The sequence below is a fragment of the Hyla sarda genome, chromosome 5, assembly GCF_029499605.1.
Source record: "Hyla sarda isolate aHylSar1 chromosome 5, aHylSar1.hap1, whole genome shotgun sequence".
In the NCBI taxonomy this organism is placed as follows: domain Eukaryota; kingdom Metazoa; phylum Chordata; class Amphibia; order Anura; family Hylidae; genus Hyla; species Hyla sarda.
In genome coordinates, this window is record NC_079193.1 from 246,772,876 (window position 1) to 246,800,789 (window position 27,914).

Here is a 27,914-nt window from a genome sequence, read left to right on the forward strand (position 1 = left end):
GGAAGCCTGCTCTGTGGGGTATTTTATCCTTAGTCATGTAGAAGTATAATTCACTAATTTCCAGGTCCTGCCTGGTTCACGTGTGGCCACCACATCTGAGGCCACGTTTGCATGTAATTCAGCTTGGTATTCAAATTGCATTCAGCTACAAGTAGTTTAAATGTTGATGGCTGTGTAGTATAACTACCATGCCGCCTATAGCCATTAAGATGTGTGTAGCTAAACCCATGATGACTTATAAAAACTAGAATTATATTAAAATAATATTTACAGTTAGGTCTCCAATATCTTAAGAGACATATTTGGCTATTGTTTAATTTAAAAAAATCTTCATTGTAGAATTATTGTACCCTATAGATATTTTAATGGTATGGTATGATTTTATATCTGCCTTTAGACAAATAGAAACATAATGAAAGTTATGCACTATGTTCATCTATGCCCAAATAATTATAAGATTGTGATAAGAACTACCAATAAGTCAAGATAAAATGATGGGAGGAAAATGTTTTTTATACAAGGACATGCTGCCCTCTATGGTCTAGAAGGTGTAATATCGCTCACCCAAGTTAAAAACAGATTCAGGATTTTTTTTTTCTAAATCTGAGGGATTGAATGAATATAGACATTTGAATGATGACATTTGATGTACCAAACATTCATCTCATGCATCATACAATAATGCAACCCTATAAGGTGTAATGTAAACAATCTGTACTGCAGAAATCCCATTAATAAATAAAGTATATAATTCTGTTAACAATTTCTGTCAACAGATCCAGATTTTAAAGATCTTGGTGTTCTGAAACCATTACCTGGTAAATAGACTTTATGCTTAATCTTTCATGATCTACCTTAAAGGTTTCTAACCCTACTCTATCTATCTATCTATCTATCTATCTATCTGTCTGTCTGTCTGTCTGTCTGTCTATCTATCTGTCTTATATTACTGTAATATATATATATATATATATATATATATATATATATATTTTATATTTTTTTTATTTTTTATTATAAATATACATTTTTATTATCTCAAAATATAGTTTGTGAGTTTGAAATGGGGGGACCAGAAGGAATAATAGAGTCAGTGCAAATCCTTAAAGAAGGAAAAGCATCTGCAGATGAGGCAGTGGATTGCAAATGGTATATTCGAGCACCTCCACGGTCAAAGGTAAGATGCTTTTTCATTTGTCTTTATGAAGTTTAATTGCTAAATAGTTACTGTTAAGCATTTTAATAGGGGGCACCAGCAGTCAAGGCATGAAACCCTGCCCCAAGCATTAAGCATAATCCAGTCTACACATAGAGGTGACCAATAAAAGACCAATTTTGTTTATTATAGACATTTAAATATTGTATACCTGTATAACGATCAAGTTGCAGCCACCTGAATGATGTTTGCTTTTTTGTCTGGCACTGACCTTTTATGTTTCCAGTTATTGGGATATAATAGGAGTGCTTCCCCTTATTAGGATCCCTTTTTTATGTTTACAAACTTCTCTTCACTAAAGGGAGTATACAATGAGTACGAGGTATTCCTAGGTTTTCTATCCAAGTGTATGAAGAGAGTACATATATATTTTTTTTAAACTGCTTTTTAATGGTGTTGAGGTAGCGGTGGCTAATGCATACCCCCCTTGTCTAAGGGATAGGAGTTATTCTTCCTCATGATCAGTGAATAAGGGATGGTTACATTCTATTTTATTTAGAGGGAAGAAATCAGGCTACATTTCTTAGTTGTGGGGGATAGGAACCTAAGTCAATATTAATGTTAGACAAAAGAACCAAGTTCAGTCTAAAATATTGAGTCAGATGTTGTCATATTTTCTATAGTAGGATTAGGGATGAGTGAATCGAATCTGATGAATCTGAATTCATAACGAATTTCTGAAAAAATTTGATTCGGCACAATCCGATCGCGTGAATCGTTTCATTAAACTCCATTTAGTGCGGTCCAGGCACAAGGGCACCTAAAATGGCAGATCCACATGTGAGGACATGGGGCAAGGAATCCTGGGAAGGCCCTGAATCACATGCAGCATTCAGCCTATCAGCAGCCAGCCACCCCTGTGATATCACAGCCCTATATAATCGTCAGCCATCTTGCGGCCACTCACATCAGCGTTCTATTGCAGAGAGAGAGGGACAGAGAGCAGTGTGGTGCACAGAAAAGCTTTTTTACAGCAGCATCCTCAAGCCCAAATCCAGCCTAGAAGCACTGATAAGGAAGGGAGAGAGATTGAGAGAGAAAGTGCAATTGTGGGTGTATTACAGCAGCGAATCACCTCAAGCCCAAATCCAGCCTAGAAGTATAGATAGGGAAGGGAGAGAGATTGAGAGAGAAAGAGCAATTGTGGGTGTATTACAGCAGTGATTCACCTCAAGCCGAAACACAGCCTAGAAGCACTGATAGGAAAGGGAGTAATATTGAGAGAGAAAGTGCAATTTTGGGTGTAGTACACAGCGACGGTGTGCTGCAGCACAGGTTTCAGCCAGCCAAGGCTCCACCACCTAATCCGATGGGAGCTGTGTGTCATACCCATTTTCTGTCACTCCAGATGCTCCTGCTCCTCCTACTTCAAGTCAGTCATTACATCAGCAATCCATCGGTGAAGCCATGTCCAAGAGACAACAGTATGCGCCCACTCCTCCAATGGCACAGAAGCTGAGTGTGCTCATGTCCAAGTTGCAGGTGCTGTAGTCCCTGTCGTTTCAAGTGGTGGTCTCTGCACCTTTCAGAGAACTGATGGCTTGTGCCGTTCTGAGGTGGAGAGTCCCAAGCCGTCATTTCTTTGCGAAGAAGTCCTTGAGCCTGTCGGTGTGTGCCAAAGTGCTTGGCAGCACCGGCTTGTGGAGCTGTAACCGCGGTCAGGGACAAAACATGTCCTTTACAGCCCACTGGGTGAATGTGGTTCCTGCACAGCCACAACAGCAACTTGGACAGCTCACGCCGCTTCCGCCTCCATGCTTTCAGGCTGTTGGTCCTGTGACAGTGTACAACTCTGCCTCCTCATCCTCCACAGTGTCCTCAGTCTCCACTGCACGGACAAATCTCAGTTCCCTTCAGCATACCATGTGTGCAGGGCACAGTGGTTTCATACTGTTCTTCACATGGTTTGCCTTGGCGAACGGAGTCACATAGGGGAGGAACTGCGAAAAGTCATTCATCAAGAAATCAAATCGAATCATGGCTTACTCCATGAAAACTGGAAATGGGAACCATGGTGACCGACAACGGGAAGAACATCTTATCTGTGCTGCAGCAAGGAAGCCTGAGCTATGCGACCTGCATGGCACACGTGTTCAATCTGGTTGTCAAGCGGTTCCTGAAGTGTTCCTCCCCATCTGCAAGACATCCTAACAATGGGAAGGAAACTTTGCATGCACTTTAGCCACTCGTACACCATAAAGCACACCATCCTTGTGCTGCAACTTTAGAACGGTATCCCCCAACATAGTCTGATTTGTGACGTTTTAACATGTTGGAATTCCACCCTCCTTATGTTGGACCGACTATATGAACAGAGAAAAACCATCACCGCTTTCTTGATGATACAAGCAGAAAAGGAGACGCCCCTGTGTAATTTTAATGCCAACCAGTGGCAGCTCATACAGCATCTTACGGCCACATGAGCCCTGTGGGGGCTGAACTGGAGGAGGAGGGGGAGGGGCACAGTGGAGCACAGTTTAGGTTTCACGAGATAGGAAGTTTTTCTGGTAATCTGACAGGAGAGGAGGAGCAGGAGCAGCTAGAGGGAGACTAGACAGAGGACCCAGACACACCGTGGCAGTATGCAGTGGAGATGGAGACAGGGAGTCCCTCCGAGTCACTTGCACAAATGGCACGATGCATGCTCACTTGCTTGCGTAGTGACCACCAAATTGTCACCATTTGGCAGTGGGATGAATTCTGGCTCTCCACCTTTTTGGAACCTCTCTACCGGCACAAAATGGGGGCCTTTTTTACACCCACTGAGAGGGAGGACAAATTGACCTACTACAGAGACATCCTACGTAGTCAGTTGGCCAATGCCTATATGCGACATTGTCCATCCTCTCGCAGGTCTGACTCAGGGGGCCCTCTGTGCTCAATATCCACTGCCATGGCTGGTGGGGAGGGGTGGGGTGGCATGAGCAGTATCAGCTCCATGAGCAGCAGCCTGAGTCCACAATCTCTGATGAGATTGAGTAGCTTTCTTCATCTGCATAGTGAAGCAACTCATCAGCAGCAGGTAGACCTGGAGCAGGGCCTTATCCAGCAGGTGGTGGCATACCTTGACATGACCATGCCAACACACCTTGAAGATCCGTTGACTTCTGGGCAGCCAAACTTGATTTGTGGCTGCAACTAGCAGAGTTTGTCCTGAAAAAGCTGTCCCGGTCAGTAGTGTGCCATCAGAATGGATCTTTAGTGCTGCGGGGGCCATAGTAACCCCAAGGACTCCTCTGTCCATGAAAAATGTGGAGAGACTGACCTTTGCGAAGATAAATCAGGCAGGATTTCCACCCACCAATGCCTGATGCATCAGAGTAGATTGACCATGGTGCCACACCAACACTTCACAAATATGGATAGTGCAAAACATATTTAAGGTGCTGCTCCCCAGTTACAGACATTTCTCCCCATCAGACCACAAGTAAGCATTGAGGATATGCATTAGCTAAAACATAACTTTTCTTAGGATTCCATTGTAATTGATAGTGGTAAAAACTTCCCTTGCAAGGCCGTACTCTCGTATTATTAATTCCCTTCTTGGCAAGTGTTACTCTTCGGAAAAAGGCTGCCCCATGCAGGAACCTCTCCCTATGTCCACCTACAAACATTGACATTTCATAGGGTTTTGGAAATAGAAAGAGTTTCCTGTTTGGGGCCGCCCTTTTTAGCGAGTAACACTTGCCAAAAAGGGAATTAATAGAGCGAGAGTCGGGCCTCACAGGGAAATTTTTTACCCCCACCTGCTACAATGGACAATACGATGTTCCCTTCAACCTTATCGAGTAAAGTGTTACTCATCTTAAAAAGGGCAGCCCCACACAGGAACCTTTCCTTATTTCCATCTAAAAACCCTGGGAAATGGCAGTGTTTGCAGGTGCAAATAGGGTGAAATTTCTGTGTGTGGCCGCTCTTTTTAGGACTAGTAACACTTGCTAAGAAGGGAATTAATAATGCAAGAGTAGGGCCTTACAGGGGATGTTTTTACCCCCACCGGTTACAATGAACCATACGTTGTTCCCTTCCACCTTTTAGAGGTCGCTGCATCACATCAATTCTTGGTGGTGTATGTGGCACATGGTGTTTTTTGCACACCTTTCCTTTTGTTTGATTTAAAAAAAATTATTAAAAGTTAACTTTTATGTAGTGCATATCCCCAATACTTACTTGTGCAGACTAACACTTTTCTTCTGCCTACCTGCCTCAGCTACTATTCTTATCCTGCCACCTTCCTGATGCCACACTTCTGATGCTAAGTTTTCCTTTTTTCACCCACCTTCATCACCGGGTACTGGTATTGCCACCCACCGCCCCACTATATCACCGGGTCACTAGGACTCCTGATGCTGCTGATGCCAGCTCCAGGTTGTCTCATTCTGCCACCATATGTTCTCATGCTGATGCCACCTCCAGGCTGCCTCATACTGCCACTATATGTTCTCCTCATGGTGATGCAACTTCCAGGCTGTCTCATTCTGCCACCATATGTTTTCCTCATGCTGCATCCAGCTCCAGGCTGTCTCATACATACCATATGTTCTCCTCATGCTGCTGCCACCTCCAGGCTGTCTCATTCTGCAACTATATGGTCTCCTTATGCTTCTGCCACCTCCAGGCTGCACATTCAGCCACTGTATGGTCTCCTCATGCTGCCGTCAACTCCAGACTGTATCATTCAGCCACTATATGATCGCCTCATACTTCCGCCAACTACAGGCTGTGTCATTCAGTCACTATATGGTCTCCTCTTGCTTCTGCCAACTCCAGGCTGTGCCATTCAGCCACTATATGGTCTCCTCATGATTTCACCACCTTCAGGCTGTGCCATTCAGCCGCTATATGGTCTCCTCTTGCTGCCGCCACCTCCACGCTGTGTCATTCAGCCACTATATGGTCTCCTCATGCTGCCGCCACCTCCACGCTGTGTCATTGAGCCACTATATGGTCTCCTCATACTGATGCCGATGCCAGGCTCTGTCATTGTGCCGCTCTGCCACAGTGATCCTAATAGCGACACCTCTAATCGGCATGCCATACTGAATAACAGTATTATTTCACTAACCTAGCACACACCCTATGCGTTTTACAGCAAGCAACGTGTTGGACACCCCTATTGAGGCTCTCTGTAGTCCAGAAATATCAGTTTTTACCCGTTGGGGACGGAGGGCGTATGGATATGCCCTCGCGTCCCATCACTTAAGAACGGAGGGCGTACCTGTCTATCAGCAGACATCCCGTGGCAATGCCTAGGGGGACCCCCCCCCCCCATGTCGGCGATCACCGCAAATCACCGGTCAGTTCAGACCTCAATTCTGGTGACCCAAACTCCTGGATAATACGAATGATCGGAGTTGGCAGAGACAGCTCTGACCATCTTAAAGGATAGGAGCGAGGTGGCAGTGTTGCCACCTCCTCCTATTCCATGACATTGGTCGGTCAGTACGACCACCAATGGCAGTTGGGGGTGGGGGGGTTAGAGTTAATTTCCCCCACTCTGCCCGCAGGGCAGAGCAGGGGGGAACGCGAGCGGCGAGGGGGGGGAGCATGGCCGGCTTACCCAGATGGCTGCATCGGCGGAAGCAGGAGGAGTGCGGCCGGAAAGTGCGGTGGTGGAGGAGGCTGCAGTGAAGATCGCCGGTAAGTGATCTTCACTGTGGCCTTCTAAAAGTTGCAAAACTACAACTCCCAGCATGCCCAGACAGCCTTTGGCTGTCTGGGCATACTGGGAGTTGTAGTTTTGCAACATCTGGAGGGCCACAGTTTGGAGACCACTGTGTAGTGATCTCTAAACTGTGGTCCTCCAGATGTTGCAAAACTACAACTTTCCAGCATGCCCAGACAGTCAGTGCATGCTGGGAGTTGTAATTTTGCAATATTTGAAGTGGCACAGTTTGGAGACCACTATACGGTGGTCACCAAACTGTAGCCCTCCAGATGTAGCAAAACTACAATTCCCACCATGCCTAGACAGTCAGGGATGCTGGGCATGTAGTTCTGCAATATCTGGCCTTCATATGTTGCAGAACTACAACTCCCAGAATGCATGGACAGTCTGGGCATGCTTGGAGTTGTAGTTTTGCAACATCTGGAGGGCTACAGTTTGGAGACCACAACTTAGCGGTCTCCAAACTGTTCTTCCCCAGTTGTTGCATAACTACAACTCCCAGCATGACCAGACTGTCCAGGCATGTTGGGAGTTGTAGTTCTGCAACATCTGAAGGGCCAGATATTGCAGAACTACACATCCAGCATCCCTGACTGTTTGGGCATGCTGGGAATTGTAGTTTTTCAACAGCTTTAGGCACACTAGTTGGGAAACACTGAGCTAGAGTCTGTTTCCTAACTCAGTGATTCCAACCCATGTGCCTCCAGCTGTTGTAAAACCACAACTCCCAGAATGCACTGACAGACCGTACATGCAGGTAGTTGTAGTTTTGCAACAGCTGGAGGTACACGGGTTGGAATCACTGTGCTAGAGTCTGTTTCTTAACTCAGTGGTTCCCCACCAGTGTGCCTACAGCTGTTGCAAAATTACAACTCCCAGCATGTACGGTCTGTCAGTGCATTCTGGTAGTTGTAGTTTTGCCACAGCTGAAGGTTTGCCCCCCCCCCCCCCATGTGAATGTACAGGGTACCTTACACACAGGCGGGTTTGCAATGGGTTTCCTTCTACAAGTTTGAGCTGCGGCAAATTTTAGCAGCGTTTCCTAAATGGAGCCTACAGCTGTTGCAAAACAACAACTCCCAGTATTGCCAGACAGCCATAGACTGTCCTGGCAGGCTGGGAGTCTTGCAACAGCTGGAGGCACCCTGTTTGGGAAACACTGCTGTAGGGTTTTGGTGGAGACATTTCAAGGCAACAGTTTAGGGCCACATATGGGGTATTTCCATACTCAGGAGAAATTGCGTTACAAATTTTGGGTGGATTTTTCTCCTTTTACCCCTTATGAAAAGGTAAAGTTGGGGGCTACACCAGCATGTTAGTGTAAAAAAATATAAAATTTTACGCTAACATGCTGTTGTTGCCCCATGCTTTTCATATACAAACACAAAAGATAAAAGAAGAAAAATTTCTTCCAAGTACGGAAATACCCCATATGTGGAAGTAAAATGTTCTGCGGACGAACTACAATGGCTCAGAAGTGAGAGAGCACCATGTACATTTGAGGCCTAAATTGGTGATTTTCACAGGGGTGGCTGATTGTTACAGCCGTTCTGACATGCACGCAAAAAAAACAAAAACACCCACATATGACCCCATTTTGGAAACTACACCCCTCATGGAATGTAACAAGGGGTTTAGTGAGCCTTAACACCCCACAGGTCTTTGCCAAATTTTCGTTTAAGTTGGACATGAAAATTAAAAATTCGTTTTTTTTCCCTGAAATGCTGGTGTTACCCCAAATTTTTCATTTTCACAAGGGGTAATAGTAAAATAGCCTCCCAAAAGTAGGGTGCCCGCTTTGTGTATGTACATGCAACTTATCAAGCACATTAGAGAAGTCCATAATGGACATAGTAAAAGTATGCAAAAAATTTGCTTCAATCCCATGAACTCAGGCACTAGGACAGCTCAGGTTAACAGTGATGTTATTTATATATATATATATATATATATATATATATATATATATATCGATGCAAATCATAAAATGTTGCAGTATCTTGTAATACCTTTTTTATTGGACTAACAGCATTTTGTAGAGACAAGATTTCGGGATTCCTCCCTTTATCAAGTCCAAAGCAAATCTAAGCTCACAAGCAGAAGACACAGGTTACATCTCACAATTATGCAGGGGTTAAGACAATAGATGTGGAGAATTCACACTAAGATGGGCCATAAATTGTACCACTGGTATCCACATACAGTCCGGCCCTTGAAGAAATACGCAAAATTATCAAGGACCTGCAGCCGATATTGGCGGAAGACCAGATGCTAAAAGAAATCTTCCCTGAACCTCCCATCTTGGCCTTCAGACAACCACACAATTTAAAACGAATGCTGGTCAGACGAAAAGTACCTACAGAAAGAACAGAGACAGACAATGGGACCAAACCCGGCACCAAACCTCGCTGTAAACTCTGTCAACATATCTGCACCAAGATGGAAGCCCCCAACAACAACAAGACAAATAACCTTTAGGGACAATGGGGGGTATTTATCAAAGCATTTATGTGTTTTTTTCACGTAACTTTGGCGCAATACTTTGGCGCAGTGTCTTTTTGCGCCAAAGTTTGGCGCATCTTCTCCACTGTCATTTTTACAACTTTCTCAAAATCACACGGTCCTGTGTGTGATTTCAACTTTAGTCAGTAATTCATCATTTGCTCCAATCGATCTTTGGCGCAATTTTGGTGCAAATCCCGTTTTTTTGGCGCAAATCCCCGCCAAGAAATTTTGCACATGGAAAACATACTTACCAATGTCAGAAAATGTAAAGGCGTCAAAATACATAAAAAATGTTTTTTTGTGAAAGCAGCGACGCCTCCAGGGCTGCTCAATACTATCCTGCGACATAGTTGTCTCTGAGGAACCTTTACCCTCCGTTGAGCCAGCACTGGACATGGCCACACAGGGTCAGGAAAGGTAAGCACTAAAGCAGTGGTCTCCAACCTGCGGACCTCCAGATGTTGCAAAACTACAACTCCCAGCATGCTCGGACAGCCAACGGCTGGGAATTGTAGTTTTGCAACATCTGGAGGTCTGCAGGTTGAAGATCACTGCACTAAAGTAACAAAAAAAAAAAATACCCAAGTTGAAAATAAAATCCATTTCACATGGTGGCTATAAACCCCACAAAAGAAAATAACTCATGTCGCTTGCTGATATACTGCAGGAGGGACTCCGAAATGGCTGCTCTACAGGGTAAAATACGCTCTACAGGGTAAAATACGCATCCTCTGTGGTGGTAAGTTCTGTGTAAAAGGCGCTGTGAACAGCTGATTTCAACATTTGAGCCAAAATTACTAACAACTTGCACCAAATGATAAATTCGGTGCATGTCCACGAAAACCAAAGTGAAAAAAAAGGGTAAAAAGAAACTGTCAACAGGCAAAATTGATGAATACCCCCCTATACTCCTGCACATCCCCAAATGTGGTCTACATGATACAATGCACCAAGTGTGACATGGGATGCTACATTGGTGAAACCAGACGGAAACTCAACGAAAGGATGAATCTACACAGACGTTCCATCAACCGCCATAAAGAAAAGGACTACTGCACCCAAGTTGGACACCATTTTACCCAAACAGGCCACTCCATACATGACCTTACAATCAAGATACTGAGAGGGAACTTCAAAAACACACAAGAGAGAAAGACATTTGAAGCTAAAATGATACTGTTTTTGTATTCCAAACACTGGGGACTCAATGTGGATTTGAGCTTTTTATCTCATTATCAAAATTTCTTATAACCTGTACTGTACTGTATTCTCTTATAACCTGTACTGTACTGGATTCTCTTATAACCTGTGCTGTACTCTATTCTCTTATAACCTGTACTGTACTGTATTCTCTTATAACCTGTGCTGTACTGTATTCTCTTATATCCTGCACTGTACTGGATTCTCTTATAACTTGTACTGTACTGGATTCTCTTATATCCTGCACTGTACTGTATTCTCTTATAACCTGCACTGTACTGTATTCTCTTATATCCTGCACTGTACTGGATTCTCTTATATCCTGCACTGTACTGTATTCTCTTATAACCTGTACTGTACTGGATTCTCTTATATCCTGCACTGTACTGGATTCTTTTATATCCTGCACTGTACTGTATTCTCTTATAACTTGTACTGTACTGGATTCTCTTATATCCTGCACTGTACTGTATTCTCTTATATCCTGCACTATACTGGATTCTCTTATATCCTGCACTGTACTGGATTCTCTTATAACCTGCACTGTACTGGATTCTCTTATATCCTGCACTGTACTGGATTCTCTTATATCCTGCACTGTACTGGATTCTCTTATATCCTGCACTGTACTGGATTCTCTTATAACCTGCACTGTACTGTATTCTCTTATATCCTGCACTGTACTGGATTCTCTTATAACCTGCACTGTACTGTATTCTCTTATAACCTGTACTGTACTGGATTCTCTTATATCCTGTACTGTACTGGATTCTCTTATATCCTGCACTGTACTGTATTCTCTTATAACCTGTGCTGTACTGTATTCTCTTATATCCTGCACTGTACTGGATTCTCTTATAACTTGTACTGTACTGGATTCTCTTATATCCTGCACTGTACTGTATTCTCTTATAACCTGCACTGTACTGTATTCTCTTATATCCTGCACTGTACTGGATTCTCTTATATCCTGCACTGTACTGTATTCTCTTATAACCTGTACTGTACTGGATTCTCTTATATCCTGCACTGTACTGGATTCTTTTATATCCTGCACTGTACTGTATTCTCTTATAACTTGTACTGTACTGGATTCTCTTATATCCTGCACTGTACTGTATTCTCTTATATCCTGCACTATACTGGATTCTCTTATATCCTGCACTGTACTGGATTCTCTTATAACCTGCACTGTACTGTATTCTCTTATATCCTGCACTGTACTGGATTCTCTTATATCCTGCACTGTACTGGATTCTCTTATATCCTGCACTGTACTGGATTCTCTTATAACCTGCACTGTACTGTATTCTCTTATATCCTGCACTGTACCGGATTCTCTTATAACCTGCACTGTACTGTATTCTCTTATAACCTGTACTGTACTGGATTCTCTTATATCCTGCACTGTACTGGATTCTCTTATATCCTGCACTGTACTGGATTCTCTTATATCCTGCACTGTACTGTATTCTCTTATAACCTGCACTGTACTGTATTCTCTTATATCCTGCACTGTACTGGATTCTCTTATATCCTGCACTGTACTGGATTCTCTTATAACCTGTACTGGATTCTCTTTTACATCTCACTTTGTCCTGCTTAATTACCAGTCTCTCCCCTGCTCCCCCCTCCCTCCCCCTTTTTTTCATTCTTATCTATTTAGTCTATGTTCCTATAACAGGACAATTTATGGCCCATCTTAGTGTGAATTCTCCACATCTATTGTCTTAACCCCTGCATATTTGTGAGATGTAACCTGTGTCTTCTACTTGTGAGCATAGATTTGCTTTGGACTTGATAAAGGGAGGAATCCCGAAAGCTTGTCTATACAAAATGCTGTTAGTCCAATAAAAAAGGTATTACAAGATACTGCAACATTTTATGATTTGCATCTGCATCACTGGACTAATACGTCTACTCAAATATATATATATATATATATATATATATATATATATATATATATATACATATATATATATATTTGCTGTGAAACGGCCGCCATCAATCTTTTAACCTGCTATGTCTATGTATATCTTACTATAAATTTTCTTCCTGGATTTTATAGAACTGGTGAGTGCTGTTTTATTACACCTCTTTGCTGGATACATTTATGTTATGTCCTCTTGGTGATAAATATCTAGTCTATAGTTTTGCGCCATCCGTTTTGAATCCCCTGTATGTGTTGTAGTCATACAATTGAAAAACAAGAAATCTCTGCAGCTGATTGCATTGACTTCAAGGGGTACTCCACTGGAAAACATTTTTTTTTAATCAACTGGTACCAGAAAGTTAAATAGATTTGTAATTTACTTCTATTTAAAAATCTTAACCCTTTCAGTACTGATCAGCTGCTGTATGTTCCAGAGGAAGTTCTTTTCTTTTTGAATTTCCTTTCTATCTGACCACAGTGCTCTCTGCTGACACCTCCGTTCATTTTAGGAACTGCCCAGAGTAGGAGCAAATCCCCATAGCAAATCTATTCTGCTCCGGACAGTTCCTAAAGTGGACAGAAGTATCAGCAGAGAGCACTGTGGTCAGACAGAAGGGAAATTCAAAAAGAAAAGAACTTCCTGTGGAACATATATCAGCTCATGAGTACTGGAAGGATTAAGATTTTTTTTATTAGAAGTAATTTACAAATCTGTTAAACTTTCTGGCACCAGTTGATTTAAAAAAAATAAGGTTTATCAGGGGAGTACCCCTTTAAGCCTGGGCGGCCGCAATTGTCTATAATTGAATGTGTTTTTAGTGGTGGAATAATTTTTCCCTGATGCAAAAAGAAAGAAAGAAAAAAAGATTAAAACTGGAAAATACATATTGCATATACTTCTAGTTCTGCCTAATGTAATTCATCTCAGATGAGTTTTTAGTGACATAATATTTCCCTGCTCTTCTGTTTCTCTAAGAAAGGCAATTTGACATATTCTCTGGAAACATTTTTCTAGCTTGTATTAAGATTCCTTATTATTCATCAATAATGGAAGGAACGTGCAGTCTAATAAATGCTGTGCTGTGAATAGCAGATAATTGAAGTACTTACTGATTGAACTGTGAATGCTCAATCAATGTGTAATAGTGCTCACATAATGGACTTTCTTTACTTCCAGATATACTTGCGATTTTTGGACTATGAAATGCAAAATTCGAATGAATGCAAAAGGAATTTTGTTGCAGTTTATGATGGAAGTAGTTCAGTAGAAGATTTAAAAGCTAAGTTTTGCAGCACCGTAGCTAATGATGTGATGCTACGGACAGGACTTGGAGTGATCCGAATGTGGGCAGATGAAGGCAGCCGCACCAGCCGTTTCCAGATGCTCTTCACATCTTTCCAAGAACGTAAGGCACATTATGTCTCATGTTCAACTAATATACCATAATAACTGATTATCTTTCAACTGGGTTGCTGCCTACTAAATGTCTCAATTTTTTACAGTACCACTAACAGCTGATGTCTGCTATTAACCTCTCAGATGTCGTGATCAATACAGATCACGGCAACTGCGGCAAAGCAGCGCTTTAAATTGCCGATTGTATAACCGGTGGCACAGCTGCAGGAATCCGATCATCCAAGATGGCAGACGGAGGTCCCTTCACCTGCCTCCGCCACTCTCCCGGGGTCTTCTCCTGTGGTCTGACATCGAGCAGACCAGAGAAGAAGATTGCCAATAATACTGATCAGTGCTATGCCTATGGAAAGCACTGACCAGTATTAGCAATCCAAAGATTGCTATAGATAGTCCCCTATGGGGACATAAAAAGTGTAAAAAGGGTGGTGTGGCGTGGCAGCACCCCACCCCACAGACAAAGCATCTTGTTTGGACAGCAGTGGGGCTTCCTGGCCACTGGGTCATTCCCCCTATGCGCTAGGTGTCATGGGGGCAGTGGTCGCCGCAGTGGGACCCACTCTGACTAAGTGTCCTTGACGTGGTGAATGGGCTTGTACTTTTTGATCAAAATGTATACTAACAACTGGTTAGTTTTTTCAATTATGCTGAGAAACAGGTAGATCAAAATACAAAAAGTGACTGTGCGGCTATGCCTCTGTTTCTCTATTTTTGTTTTACATTTGTAATCTGTTCCCTCTTTCATAGCCAACACTCCACTCCACCCATTCGGCCCAGGCATTTTTAATTATTAGGAGACTGCATATGGGTTTCCTCCTAGCATTCTCCCAGCCTTTTGGCAGGTAGCACATGGTAGGTGTTCACACCAGTGTGGTGCTCTGTGGCGGCCATTGTTGCTGTGTTACTTTTTCTTTGGGTTGGTGCGTCCCCGAGGCTTGGTCAGGCAGCAGTGGGGCTGCCTGGCCATTGGGTTATTCCCCCTATCGGCTTAGTGTCACAGGGGCAATGGTTACTGACCGATGCTATGCCAGTGTTAGGTTTTAAAGCTTTTGGTTGGCTCAAGTTTCTTGCTCGCTCCCTGCTCACAGTTTTTCTGGCAATGGGCATCTCATGTCTGCGTACTGCCTGGTCTGTTGGTCTCTGCCCTGGGTCCTTTTTCTTGGCTGCTGTCATGCTCCTTCCTCTGAACTTTTAGTTATGGTCTATAGGAGCCACGTGTCGCCTCTTTTACTTATTTAAAGGGCCAATACACACCTTTACTTCTCACCTTATGTATCCCTGATTGGCCGTAGGTTTTTAAATGTTTTCCATCCAGCATCCTGTGCCTGAGCCAAAATCTCTGCTCCTGTATAGTGAGAGGTGAAGCATATAGCACTGTATGCCTCATTGCTCACTAAACATTTGCTAGGCTAGGTGAACAGCACCCGGCAACACCAATGTATACTGTAGTAGTAACTGGCAATGCATGTATGCATTACCATTTAACTCCAAACCACCAAACACATTTGTTGGGCCTTATACAGAGCATTCACTGTATATATCTGCATACACAGTAGTGAATGACAATCCATGCGTTATGCATCATCAGCCATACATACTGCCCAATGCCAGGAGGTTTCCAGATGGTATGCCGTCACACTCTCGTTGGAGGCTACATCTGTAAATACAAATAAAACACCTGGAAAGATGGAGGCAAAATTTGAAAACAGGGTAGGATTTCTTAACCTTAATGTCATTTTATTTTAAACCTCTTGAATGAAAACTTAATATCTACACTTCACCGATCACACAACACATATTGATGACTTTGTTTTAAATCTCTGGTGGGATAAATACTTTAAATTGTGAAAATTGTGTTCCTGTACATAAAACTTCTGGGCACAACTATATATTATTACAATATAAGTATCATGTCTGAATCTGAAATGCATTTATGAAAAGTTCAAGATAAATCAAAATGTTACATTATTTCTGTGGTCAAGTCTGTTCTGCCCTTTTTAGTTTATTTAATTTAGCTTTGATTTATATTTTGTTTGTTCTTTAAAGGAAACTTTTATCGTCCATGTATTGACATTTAAGATAATTGAATACTTTTTGGCCTGTCACGCTATTTCACGTATTAAATAACATTTTAATGTTACAATGTAGATTATGTTTAGATGTTTTCTGATTTCAGGAAGCTGAGGTTAATAAGGTCACATACTTAGGCTTCTTAGTGCCAAAACCTGTAATTATTGCTTGTTTTCGCAATCAGTGACCTCTTCAAAGGAGTCCATGGTAGCAAAGCTACCTTTTTTTATTTTTTAATAATTTTTCAAACTTTTTTCTATGCTATATAGACTATGTCAAATTAATAGGAAATTACAAACTAAGCAGGACATTTTAGAATGCAATATTGGATAGAGTCCTCAATAAAGTGGCGAAAAGAGAGATAAAAGTCATAAGATATATGTTTTCAAGGGGCCACAGAGCATAACATACAATACATCCCAGCATTCACATTATAGGTATCCATAAATAGCGATGGTTATAACAAAAACAATAGACTGTTAACATAAGCTGAAATACGTGGATGTTTTTCATTGGTAAATTATTTCTGCTGAGTCTTCTGTACTGTACTGGGTCTCTTCATCTAATTACTGCAGGCTGCTGTATGATCCACTCCTCTCTGTTTTCAGACAGGAGTCTGATAGGATGGGAGTGAGCACAGAGGAGTGCTAGTCCCAACCTCACTGGACTTTGTCCATGCCTGCGCTTCAGAAGATGTAGGAATTAGACAGGTTTATGTTTATGTGTAGATGGCACAGACGGCACCACTAGTCACTGGCTTATTGGGGGTTAATTCCTATGCTTGAACAGAATAGCAGCACAGCAAATACAGACGATCCAAAAAAGAGTCTATGATGGTGCTAGGATGTAAGGCAAAGGACACACTTGATAAATATTCAGTAGAATAGACAAATTAAGACATCCGCACTCACCGCTAGATATGAGACTCGAAGCTCCTATATGAAAACACCAGTGGACCGGGACTGCAGAGATGCGTGGGTGCTCAGAGGCAATCACCGGTAATTTCACGCAGTGTGGGCTTCTTCCGGCCTCGAAGAAGCGCACACTGCGTGAAATTACCGGTAATTGCCTCTGAGCGCCCACGCATCTCTGCAGTCCCATTTCACCTGCGTTTCCATATAGGAGCTTCTAGTCTTGTATCTAGCGGTGAGTGCCGATGTCTTAACTTGTCTATTTTACTACATATATATATATATATATATATATATATATATATATATATATATATATATATATTTATATATATATAGCAATGGCACAGCACCCCGGGTTTCTATCCAAAAAATGGTACTATATGTAAGCTTTCTCTTACAACTATCTTTTCTCTTTATTATAATATATTAACTATATTTTGCTCTGTATTTTCCTACTTTTGAATGTATGATCATTCCACTTTTTTTTTTTACTTGCATTGTTTTCAAAACAGTAAACAAACCAAAAAAATGAAAACACATATTTTTAAATGGGCTAAAGAAAAGTTTTCACCTTTTTTTTTTTTATTGAAACCTAGAGTGCTGCACCATTGCTTTTTATATTTCTATGGACTCTGATCAAGTCTGGGACACTGGCACCCCCTTATAAATAAGCCCTTATAAAAGTAGTGCAGCAGAGGAGAGCAATTTTTCTTGCAGCTATTCTTAGCACATGGAAAAGTTTTGTGATTAATTAAATCTGGATATGTAACAATATTATACATATACATTTAAAAGTACTGGAGAAAATGTACAAATGTAATACAATACACTACTAAGCATTCCATACCTCAGACTGCAGAAACATCTTGTCTTATGATCAAACACTGCCATCTGCTGTACATGTCTTTTCTTACAGCTTGTAATTCTTAATGTCTCAGCCAAAGCCATTGCACTGTATTTGATCCAGCTTTATGACCACATAGAATGTGTCATTATCCTCTTAACGACCACGGACGTAAATGTACATCCCGGTGCGGCGGTACTTAGCGCACCAGGATGTACAATTTACATTCTTTGTATGACCGCGAGCATTGGAGCGGTGCTCACTTCATACACGGGATCGTGCGGATGTCCGCTATTAACCCCTCAGATGCTATTAACCCCTCAGATGCCGTGATCAGTACAGATCACGGCATCTGCGGCAGTGCGCATCTTAAAATAGATGACCGGATCGCCCACAGCGCTGTCGCGGGGATCCGATCATCTGTAATGGCGGACAGAGGTCCCCTCACCTACTTCCATCCATCTCCTGGCATCTCCTGCTCTGGTCTGTTTCCTATACATAGCACTGAACAGTATTAGCAATCAAATGATTGCTATAGATAGTCCCCTATGGGACATAAAAAGTGTATAAAAAAAAGTTGAGAAATGTAAAAATAAAAAAAAGTTAAAAATCCCCTTCTTCAATAAAAATAAAAATTGTCAGCTTTTCCCATTTTACCCCCAAAAAGCGTAATTTTTTTTGAATAAACATATTTGGTATTGCCACGTGCATAAATGTCCAAACTGTCAAAATATAATGTTAATGATCCCGTGCGGTGAACGGTGTAAACGTAAAAAATAAGTCCAAAATGCTGCTTTTTAGTCACATTTTATTCCAAAAAGTTTTTTATAAAAAATTATCTAAAAGTTTTATATATGCAAATGTGGTATCGATAAAAAGTAAAGATGACAGCACAAAAAATTAGCCCTCATACCGCCCTATATACGGAAAAATGAAAAAGTAATAGGTGGTCAAAACAGGGCAATTTTAGATTACTGATTTTGTAGAAAAAGTTTTAGATTTTTTTTAAGCGGTACAAAAATATAAAAGTATCTAGCCATGGGTATCATTTTAATCGTATTGACCCACAAAATAAAGAGCAGATGTCATTTCTACCGTAAAGTGTATAGTGTGAAAACGAAACCCTCCAAAATATGCAAAATTGTGGTTTTCATTTAAATTTCCTCCCTAAAAAAATATTTTTTGGGTTCTTCGTACATTATATGGTAAAATTAAAGGTTTCAGTACAAAGTAAAATTGGTCATGCAAAAAACAAGCCCTTATATGGGTCTATAGATGGAAATATAAAAAGAGTTATGGATTTTAGAAGGCGAGAAGGAAAACAAAAACGCAAAAATAAAATGTGCCAGGTCCTTAAAGGGGTAGTCCAGTGGTGAAAAACTTATCCCCTATCCTAAGGATAGGGGATAAGTTTGAGATCGCGGGGGGTCCGACCGCTGGGGCCCCCTGCGATCTCTCTGTACGGGGCCCCGGCTCTCCGCCAAGATAGCGGGTGTCGACCCCCGCACGAGGCGGCGGCCGACACGCCCCCTCAATACATCTCTATGGCAGAGCCGGAGATAGCCGAAGGCAGCGCTTCGGCTCTGCCATAGAGTTGTATTGAAGGGGCGTGTCGGCCGCCGCCTCGTGCGGAGGTCGACACGCCCCCTTCCCGCGGGCTGTCGGGGCTCCGTACAGGAGATCGCAGGGGGCCCCAGCGGTCGGACCCCCGCGATCTGCAACTTATCCCCTATCCTTAGGATAGGGGATAAGTTGCTCACCACTGAATCACCACTGGACTACTCCTTTAAGGTAAAAATGGACTTGGTCCTTAAGGGGTTAATATATGTGGGCTAACACCTTATAGTCCATAAAGTGCGATCACTAAAATATCATAGTTGAGAACAATCATACATTTCCCAGTGCAAAAGCAAAGTAATTTACCTATACAATAACCTCTGCAGATTTTTATTAAACTAATTCTAAAATTGTAAATATTATTTTAAACTTGGACATATGGCTACACTATTATTTTTAAATATGTATCTATATTTCAGGTAGTTTTTACAATTGGGCTTACATAGATAGTTTGTATGGTTGAAAAAAAAAAAAAAAGAGTCCGTCAAGTTCAATGATAACTCTCCCATAGAGCTGATATAAAGGTAACCAATCTCTTGCCCACAGTGCAATCACAAGCTGCCAAGACCCATCTATTAATACAGCATACTTCTGGTAGACTCTACCGAGCACAGATCTCCCCGTCTCGGACGCAGCGCCCAGCACAAAATGGCAAAATTGTGGGGGTCCCCAATGGCGGGACCCCTGCAATCATACATCTTATCCCCTATCCTTTGGATAGAGGATAAGGAGGGGAATTCATCAAGCAATTTAAAACTTTTTTGTGTGTAAAATTGTTGTATAAAAAGTCTCAGTCACTTGCAACTTTTGTGAGACTTTTGCTTTTGATCATATTTGAAAGTGAACTACCATTTGCAGTGCTTTAGACTAGTTTTACGCAGTGGGCACTGATTCATTATGTCCAACTTTTCTCTGAAAGTTGCAAAAAAGTTGCAGCAGTCGTTTTTCAGACACAAACCCACACTCATTTACTTCAGCCCTGTAAAGCAGTCTAAGCTGGTACCATGGGCGTAGGAGCCATTAAATTCATCAAGTGTCGTGCGACTCTGAGGAAGGGAGGGCTCCTCCCGAAATGCGTAATCACCTGCTTTGTTTTTTTACTAATAAATGGTCCTGCTGAGGACCTTTTAACTACTACATGGACTTTTTCTTCCATCTAAGAATTTGCAGTGCCATGTTCTAAGGGTCCTTTTTCCTTCAGCCTCCTCCACATATCCACAGGATGACCGTGGTCGGTTCCTGCAACCCACTGGCTTGTCAGCAACTCTCATTTGATGGTACCCCATTATTGCTGGGGTTATATGCCTTCTATTTTGTACCTGGATGTGAGCGGTCATCTGTAAGCCCCGTGGGGTATCCCCCCCCCCACATCTCTCCTCCCCTATATATCCTGGGGTAATACACGAGGCACCATTCGTCGGTCCTGTCTTTTCTAATTCCAAACAGCTTCAATAGGGTTGTAGAGGTGTAGAACACTTTGCTTTGTTCTAGCACGCATATGGAGTGTGCTGGGGCAGGGAAATAATACTGTTATTCAGTGGGACATGCAGATTACAGGTAATGCTATTAGAATCACTGCCGCAGAGCGGCACAATGACAGAGCCTGGAGGTGGCATAAGTATGAGGAGACCATATAGGGGCTGAATGACACAGCGTGGAGGTGTTGGCAGCATGAGGAGACCATATAGTGGCTGAATGGCACAGCTTGGAGTTGGCAGAAGCATGAGGACACCATATAGTGTCTGAATGACACAGCCCTGAGGTGGCTGAAACATGAGAAAACCATATAGTGGCTAAATGGCACAGTCTGGAAGTGTTGGCAGCATGAGGAGACCATATAGTGGCTGAATGACACAGCGTGGAGGTGTTGGCAGCATGAGGAGACCATATAGCGGCTGAATGACACAACGTGGAGGTGTTGGCAGCATGAGGAGACCATATAGTGGCTAAATGACACAGCATGGAGGTGTTGGCAGCATAAGGAGACCATCTAGTTGCTGAATGACACAGCCTGGAGCTGGCAGCAGCATGGGTAGACACTAGGGCCTCACAATCCCTAAGGTTAAAAGATGAATTTTGAAATTTAAATTAAATATTTATGGTAGCTAGTGCTACCATAAAAATGTTTAGGCCCAGGCCCAGCAGCATCAGTAAATTATATATTGGCTTAATGACACAGCCTTGAGGTGGCTGAATCATGAGGAGACCATACAGTGGCAGAATGGCACAGGCTGAAGGTGGCTGAAGCATGAGGAGACCATATAGTGGCAGAATGGCACAGCATGGAGGTGGCTGAAATATGAGGAGACCATATAGTGGCTGAATGACACAGGCTAGAGGTGGCTGAATCATGAGGAGGCCATATAGTGGCTGAATTGCACAGGCTGGAGGTAGCAGAAGCATGAGGATACCATATAGTAGCTGAATGGCACAGCCTGAAGGTGGTTGAAGCATGAGGAGACCATATAGCGGCTGAATGGCACAGCCTGGAGTTTGTGGTTGCATGCGGAGACCATATAGTGTCTGAATGGCACAGCCTGGAGTTGGCAGAAGCATGAGGAGACCTTTGAAATTTAAGATTTTTTTTATTTAAATTTTGAAATTGAAATTGAAGATTTTGAAATTGAAATTTTAACTCCCAAGTTTTAGTTTTAGTGTCCCTGGTTCCGGAGTGTGGGTACAAAGTCACATGTCACATGGCAGCACAATGACAGAGCCTGGAGGGGGCATCAGTATGAGGAGACCATTTAGTGGCTGAATGACTGCCTGGAGTTTGTTGCAGCATGGGGAGACTATATAGTATCATAATGGCACAGCCTTGAGTTGACAGAAGCATGAGAAGAGACCACATAGTGGCTGAATGGCACAGCCTTGAGTTGGCTGAAGTATGAGAAGAGACCATAGAGTGTCTGAATGGCACAGCCTGGAGTTGGCAGAAGCATGACTAGACCATTGAAATTTAAGATTTTGACATTAAAATTTTAGCTAACACTCCCAAGTTTTAGTGTCCCGTGCCCTGGCGTGTGGGTACAAAGGACAAAATCTAAAAAGGAGTCACATGGCGGCAAAATGACAGAGCCTGGAGGTGGTAGCATTAGGATGAGGAGACCATAGAGCAGCACAATGACAGAGCCTGGAGGTGGCAGCAGCAGCATGATGGCCATGCCAACTGAGGGTTGAGTCTGAGGAACCCACCAACTGTTGACTGGGGGTGTCGGACGTGACTTGGGATGAAGTGGATGACCGCGTGAACCGATCAGTCACGGCTGCTGGGTAGCTAGTCGAAACACGACTGCTAGCTGACTCCGGGAGCTCAGACCTCTGGCTGCGACTCTGGCTGCCACACGCCCCCTACTCTGCTGCGACCTCTGCCTGTGCCTGATGAATTTAGGCCTCTGCCACTCCACTGTGCATGTCCTGGCACTACTCTGCCTGACATAATTATTGCATATATGAGGGGAGTACAATACGCTTCACTACGCTTAAAACAGTATTTGTCTAGAACAGCAGCAGGTGTGTACTATTGGCTGTCCTTCCACAGTATCTAGGCCCTTGACAGATTAACAGGTACAAAATAGTACACTACTTAGATGTATGTATGTGGTCTACAATTATGAGGGTAGAAAAATGTGCTACAATACGCTTAAAACACATATTTTTTGTAAAACACCAGCCAATGATTACTTTTCCCTGGCCTTTCACAGTATCTAGGCCCTTGAGAGTTTAACAGGTACAAAATGGTACACTACGTAGATGTAGGTATGTTGTTTGCACTTAAAAATGCGCAACAGTATGCTAAAAAAAATTTTTAAAAAAATGTGCCCACAACACCAGCAGTACACAACAGTGCTGCAAACACAGTCACTGTGTACTAAACCCAAAATTGCAAAAATACTATTAGGAATGGACTGCTGGGTATGGATTATACTGTCTACAGACTACTATAATCAGCACACCAGTTGTTGTGGAACAAAGACACAGATTTGCCCTAAAAAAATTATTTCTCCCACTTGTGAAAACCTTTCTGCAGCTGAGGCAACACACCTATGCCTCTCTGTAATACAATGCTTTTCACAGTGACTGAGGGGTTAATCGCTGCAGTAAGAATTAATTTCAGTGCAAAAACGCTGTGCTCTGAGTCCTACCGAAGGCTGAGGGGACTAGGAGGTGAAACACTGCTGGAATGAGCTTTTCTGTGTAACACACACACACAGCGATGTCCGTCCAATCTCTCTGCAGTGTAATGAATAAAATGAAGAGCAGGAAAATGGCTACCGAATATATAGGGCTGTGACATCACAGGGGTGACTGGCTGCTGATAGGCTGCATCCTGCTTGGGATTCAGGGTCATCCCGCCTACCTGTCTTCCCACCTTGCCTTCCCACCTTCCCAGCGTTCCTTGCCTGATGTACTGACATGTGGATCCGCCATTTTAGATGCCCTGGAGCCTGGACCGCAGTAAATGGAGTTTAATGAAGTGATTCGCATTATAGAATTGCGGTGATATTCGCATTCGTTGCTAATCAAATTTTTCTTGAAATTCGTAATGAATTCGGGTTCGTCAGCTGCGATTCGCTCATCTCTACTAAATATATGTCAAGATATCTGTATCACCAGTTTTATATTTTGGGGTATAGGATTAAAAAAAGTTACTAACAGTTTCTATCTCTGTGTAGAGAAGGAGGTAATAAATAATTGATAGGATCGAATATAGTTTTTACCTCTTCAGTTGTAGTGATATATATATATATATATATATATATATATATATATATACACACACATACTGTATATATAATTTATAAATTTTTATTTAAAAAAATGTATACTTTAATGCAAAATTTTAGTAAAAGTTTTTTTTCCACAGTGACTTATGCTAATTAAAAATTGTTGATTAAACTACACCTAGATTTTGTGCACACATAATTCTGGCACATTTTTTAGTGCACGATGTTGCATTTTTTTCACTCCCTTTGGCCAAGACCATAACCCTTGAAGTGTATAAATGTGGTGCATGAAATCTGGCTTTTTGGTGCAAATGATGCCGAAATGATTACACATTTGCAGTAGTAAATCTGTCCCAATATGCTATGTGACTTAGAGAAAATATTTAGATACAGGGATATTTTATTGTGTTTTTAATTTTCAGATCAGGTTTTATGTGTATATGAAAAGAATGAAAGTGATCCCGAAATACTTGGCTGTAAAAAAAAGTAATGTTTACTTAGAGTGCCCAAACGGACTGTCCATTTAATCTGTAGCTGTAATAAAACAAAATTAGCAAATACTGTGTAAGAAGGACTATGTTGTGTTTATGGTTTGTTTTTCTAAGAAATTATTATGTTCTGCTATGATCGTTTTTTTCTTTTACAGTGGATATAATTGGTATACCATATTATCTGAATTATTACTATTCACTGTTTATTCCTTTTTCCTTTTAGCTCCGTGTGAAGCAAATTCATTTTTTTGTCATAGTAATATGTGCATTAATAATACATTGGTCTGCAATGGAGTTCAGAATTGTGTATACCCTTGGGATGAAAATCACTGCAAAGGTAATACATGGAATACTAATTATAAGAGCTCATTCTATTACACATACAAAAATATTAATAAAAATGTGGTTTACAGTTATTAGTTTTGTGGGGGATGGAGGTATTTTAACATGTATATTATTTGGCATTAGTATCAGTTTAATTCAAATGATCAGTCAAATGATCCATCCCTCCATCCAAAAATAAAACAAAAGTAAAAAAAAAAAATCTAAAATTTAGTTCTTTCTGAAATAAGAGACGGAGTTTACAAATTTTTTGCAGCAAGTTTTTTTTTTTTTTTACCCTTGTATCTAATATAAACTGTATAAAACATTGATGAACAATTGATATCAGTGTGAAGGCTGGGTTAAGGGCTGCACTACAGAACATAGTCTGAGAGAAGCTGTTGTCAAATACAGTAACCCCCCGACATGCGATGGCCCCGACATATGATAAAATCGACATACGATGGCCTCTTAGAGGCCATCACATGTCGATGTCAGCATCGACATACGATGCTTTTATATGTCGGGGCCATCGCATTAACTGCTATCCGACAGCGCAAAATGCTTAAGCTGCTGTCGGATAGCAGTTTAAGCATCCCTGGCAGGTTCGCTTACCTATTCTCGCTGCTCCGGGTCCACTTCGCGATCCTCCGGTGTCTTGCGCATCTTCTCCAGGGTCAGGGCCTCGCTTTCCGGCGTCGTTATTACGTCACTACGCACGCCGGGGGGGGGGGGGGGGGGGGGGGGCGCAGCAGCATAATAACGTCACCAGAAAGCGAGGCCCGGACCCTGCAGAAGATGCGGAAGAAGCCGGAGGATCGCAAAGAAGACACCGGCGCAGCGGGACAGCATCGGGAGCCCCTGGGACAGCATCGAGAGCGGTGAGGACCTGGTCTGGAGTGGCGGGGACAGGTGAGTACAGCTTCCTATACTTTACATTGCACAGATCACTCAACATACGATGGATTCGACAAACGATGGGTCGTTTGGAATGAATTACCATCGTATGTTGAGGGACCACTGTACTGATACAGATGGAAAAATAAAATGACAAGAAAAATTGCATTTAAAGGGGTACTCCGGTGCTAAGACATCTTATCCCCTATCCAAAGGATATGGGATAAGATGCCTGATCGCGAGGATCCCGCCACTGGGGACCCTTGTGATCTTTCACGCAGCACCCCATTACCATCAGCCCCATTTGGATAGGGGATAAGATGTCTTAGCGCCGGAGTACCCCTTTAAAAATAATAAAAGATGCAACAATACAGAATAAAGGGCAGATGGCAATGGACAACAAAATAACCTCCCCCTCCCAAAAGAAGAAATATATATATATATATATATATATATATATATATATATATATATTTATATATATAACAAAGTCAAAGTATGTAGGACCCATAAATAATGGTAAATTCCCTAATGAACTGGCTTAATTTATATATGGTCCAAGGTAAATTAAATGAAGTGCTGATCTTCAAAATGGGCTCCTATTTTTCATCAGGTAATTATAGAAATGATATGCCTAATATCCATTGTGGGAAAACTATTTGAGGGACTCCATACAGGAATATGTAGGGGGCAATAGTATTATGAGTGATAGTCAGCATAGGTTTACTAAGGACAGACGTTATCAAGCCAATCTAGTTTATCTTCATGAGGATGTGAGCAGAAGATGAGCACCTGTGGATATAGAGGGACATTTATAATTGTTGCTTTGGTAAGCGAGTTCTGTAGGCATTATGGGGGACATGCTGGTAGTTGTAGTCGTGTGACACAGGCAGGCGGGAGATGTTCTTGTCATCCACCCCTGCCGCACACTACAACACCCAGCATGTCCTTACTGTAAGGGCATGCTGGAAACTGTAGTTGTGCTGTGCTGGCGCACGACTACAACTCCCAGCATGTCCTTACTATAAGAGCATGCTGGGAGTTGTAGTCATGTGTTGCAGGCAGGAGATGTGTGGGCAGGTGACAAACTTGTCACCCGCCCACACATCTTCCACCCACCCCCCAAACCACTACAACTCCCGTTACGCCCCCTCCCATAGACATAAATGGAGGGGGCGTGGCGTGACGTCACGTCCCCAGTCCCGGAAAACTGGAGGTTTCTGAAATTGGAGATTCAGCACCCGCATAGAATGCAGGTGCTGCAGGGAGATCGCGGGGGGTCTCAGCAGCATCCTTTGGATAGGGGATAAAATGTGGATAAAATGTTTTTGCCCAGAATACCCCTTTAATATATTTGTTTTTTCCTGATCCCCGTCTATAATGTCTTCCTCATCACTTTTTAAAGGGCCTACACTTTCATTTTTTACCTTTTTGCTATTGATATAGTTAAAGAACATATTGGTGTTAGTTTTACTCCCTTTGGCAATGAGTCTTTTTGCTTCTATTTTTGCGGCTTTTATCAGGTTTTTGCATATTTTAAATTTTTCTCTATGGCTTTTTAATGCTTCTTCACTGCCATCCTGTTTTAGTAGTTTAAATGCTTTATTTTTGTCATTTAATGCTCCTTTAACATTTTTATTCATCCATATTGGTTTTCTTTTATTCCTGACCCTTTTATCCCCATGAGGTATATACATCTCACAGTGAGAATTTTAAATTTTCTAAAAAAATCTCCCATTTAGTGTCAGTATTCTTGTTTTGAGGACATTATCCGTTCTTATATTGTTAAGGGCTTCTCTGAGTTGATCAAACTTTTCCTTCCTAAAGTTCATTGTTTTTGTGGCCCTTCGCGATATTCCCTTATTGAAGAACAAGTTATAATGTATTATATTATGATCACTATTTCTTTAGCTATAGTCAGAAATCTGTTTCCTTTATGAGATTCACAGGTCTCAGTCTCCCAATTTATATCAGGATAGTTAAAGTCCCCCATTATTATCACCTCATTCTGATTTGCTGCCTTCTTTATTTGCCTCAGTAATTGATCTTCTGGCTCTTCCATTATGTTTGGTGGCTTATAGCAAAACCCCTATC

At 42.0% G+C, this 27,914-nt stretch overlaps 1 protein-coding gene across 2 annotated transcripts in view; it reads left to right on the forward strand.

Annotated features, from left to right (window-relative positions):
• Positions 1–27,914, forward strand: part of NETO1 (neuropilin and tolloid like 1) — a 206,537-nt gene that overhangs the window by 156,815 nt on the left and 21,808 nt on the right. For both annotated transcript variants that reach the window (XM_056521455.1, XM_056521454.1), the window contains exons 5-8: positions 777–818; positions 1,050–1,177; positions 13,703–13,931; positions 24,826–24,939. In XM_056521455.1, coding sequence (XP_056377430.1) covers positions 777–818; positions 1,050–1,177; positions 13,703–13,931; positions 24,826–24,939 — 513 coding nt within the window. The remainder of the gene's footprint in view (positions 1–776; positions 819–1,049; positions 1,178–13,702; positions 13,932–24,825; positions 24,940–27,914) is intronic.